At 43.9% G+C, this 2,311-nt stretch overlaps 1 protein-coding gene across 1 annotated transcript; it reads left to right on the plus strand.

Annotated features, from left to right (window-relative positions):
- Positions 1-305: 305 nt before the first annotated feature.
- Positions 306-1,262, plus strand: LOC131488665 (olfactory receptor 51I2). Its single transcript, XM_058690525.1, has one exon. The coding sequence runs from the start codon at positions 324-326 to the stop codon at positions 1,260-1,262; it is 939 nt and encodes a 312-aa protein (XP_058546508.1). The 5' UTR covers positions 306-323.
- The last annotated feature ends 1,049 nt before the right edge of the window (positions 1,263-2,311 follow it).

Here is a 2,311-nt window from a genome sequence, read left to right on the forward strand (position 1 = left end):
CAATGATGCTCTTAAAACTAATTGAAATATAGACAATTTTCTTTGTACCTAAGTAATATTTTTGAAGCATTCTCAATGTCTTAATTTTCTTCATAAAATAGAGGAAATATTAGCCCTTCCTGGGGCCTGCTGATCATAAAATGAAGAAAGAAAGTTTGCCTACATTTACCTCTAACCAGTGATTTCAGGAAGGCATCAGTTTCCACCTGTGTAGACTTCACCCCCTGTGTGTCTTACTCCCTGGCTTCTTGCCCTCCAGTAGGGGCAACTCCCAGAAGTCCCCAGGTTCCAATCCTGAAAAGTGCCCTGGCCTCCCCCCCACCATGGGACTGTTCAATGTCACTCATCCTGCTTCCTTCCTCCTGACCGGCATCCCTGGGCTGGAGAGCTCTCACGCCTGGCTAGCAGGGCCCCTCTGTGTCATGTATGCTGTGGCCCTCGGAGGCAACACTGTGATCCTGCAGGCCGTGCGAGTGGAGCCCAGCCTCCATGAGCCCATGTACTACTTCCTGTCCATGCTGTCCTTCAGTGACGTGGCCATGTCCATGGCCACACTGCCCACCGTGCTCAGAACCTTCTGCCTCAATGCCCGCAACATTGCCTTCGATGCCTGCCTGATCCAGATGTTTCTCATTCATTCCTTCTCCATGATGGAGTCGGGCATTCTTCTGGCCATGAGCTTTGACCGCTATGTGGCCATTTGTGATCCCTTGCGCTATGCTGCCGTGCTCACCAATGAAGTCATTGCCGGAATAGGCATAGCTGTGGCTGCTCGGAGCTTCATCACCCTCTTTCCCCTTCTCTTCCTCTTCAAGAGGCTGCCTATCTGCAGATCCAATGCTCTTTCCCACTCCTACTGCCTTCACCCAGACATGATGAAGCTGGCCTGTGCTGATATCACTATCAACAGCATCTATGGACTCTTTGTTCTTGTATCCACCTTTGGCATGGACATGTTTCTTATCTTCCTCTCCTATGTGCTCATTCTGCACTCAGTCATGGCCATCGCTTCCCGAGAGGAACGCCTGAAAGTTCTCAACACATGCGTGTCACATATCTTGGCTGTACTTGTGTTTTATGTACCGATGATTGGGGTCTCCACAGTGCACCGCTTTGGGAAGCATGCCCCACGCTATGTACATGTCCTCATGTCCAATGTTTACCTCTTTGTACCTCCTGTGCTCAACCCTCTCATTTACAGCGCCAAGACAAAGGAGATCCGCCGAACCATTGTCCGTATGTTTCGGCGCATGAAAACATGACTTTCGCGCTTGCCTTTAATATCTGATGTTGACTGTAGCCATAAGGCTTCATCCGTGGTGTCATTGTCATCATCACCGTCATCATCTTCAATCACAAATAATAAAATAGATGTGTGTGGTGTGGGAAAAGTAAAAGATCAGAAAGTGGAGATAACACAAAACAAATGGTAGTACAATCAGCAAACCTCAGTGGCATTCATAGAGAGGTGAATGTTGGTGATTAGATAACATTTTCCTGAGGAAGATTGATGTAAGCTAGGAATCATTTTTTATAACAGAACTATTACCAATATTATAATAACTAATAAATTGAGTGTCATCACTAAAAGTGTCAGGTTCTATAAGAAATTGATGTGATTTAATTCATTTAACCTTCATCACAATCTCATGAGGTGTAGAGAATTAAGTCAGTTTTTCAGAATAACATAGATGATAGGTGATTCAGATGAGACTCAGTTCTTGTCTATCTCCATTCTGTGTGTCTAACCCCAACAAGGACCACCCTCTGTCGAGTTGGCCTCACTATTAACATTACCACAGTTATCCTTCCCTTCACCATCACTGTCACCTTGAACATTCATGAGTGCTTCAAAACACTCAAAGCACAAAGTGAAATTTGATGTATTGTCAGAACTTGCTATACGATGTATGACCCCAGAAAGCTGAAAGAGGCTGACATCTAGAAGAAACTCCAGATTCTTCTCTGCTTCCTTCATCTGCTCACTAAACCATCCTCTCACAGGGAGGTTCAATATCTGAACCATAGACCTTTTTTCTTTTCGACATTGTACTAATAAAATGATTTTTCTTTGTCTTCCTTTCTTGGGATTTTAATTTTCTTCTACATAATGATGTGGTAAAACAGATGTCAAAAATCATGTCTTTCTAGAATTTCTAGCTAAAAAGCCCTGGGAGAGGCAATAGAGAATTTATGACTTAGACACCAGAAAATAATTATTTTGCACCTTCTGTTAGATCGGCTTTCTTGCATTCTCTTTCCTTGATACCAGGGAGGTGGGATACAATAAGAAATTCCTTGTAAGAATTAG

This window comes from Neofelis nebulosa, chromosome 10 (genome assembly GCF_028018385.1).
Source record: "Neofelis nebulosa isolate mNeoNeb1 chromosome 10, mNeoNeb1.pri, whole genome shotgun sequence".
NCBI classification, from domain to species: domain Eukaryota; kingdom Metazoa; phylum Chordata; class Mammalia; order Carnivora; family Felidae; genus Neofelis; species Neofelis nebulosa.

Bases quoted from the DNA above. Each gene is read 5' to 3' on its own strand.
- LOC131488665 (XM_058690525.1), top strand. From the start codon at position 324: ATGGGACTGTTCAATGTCACTCATCCTGCTTCCTTCCTCCTGACCGGC.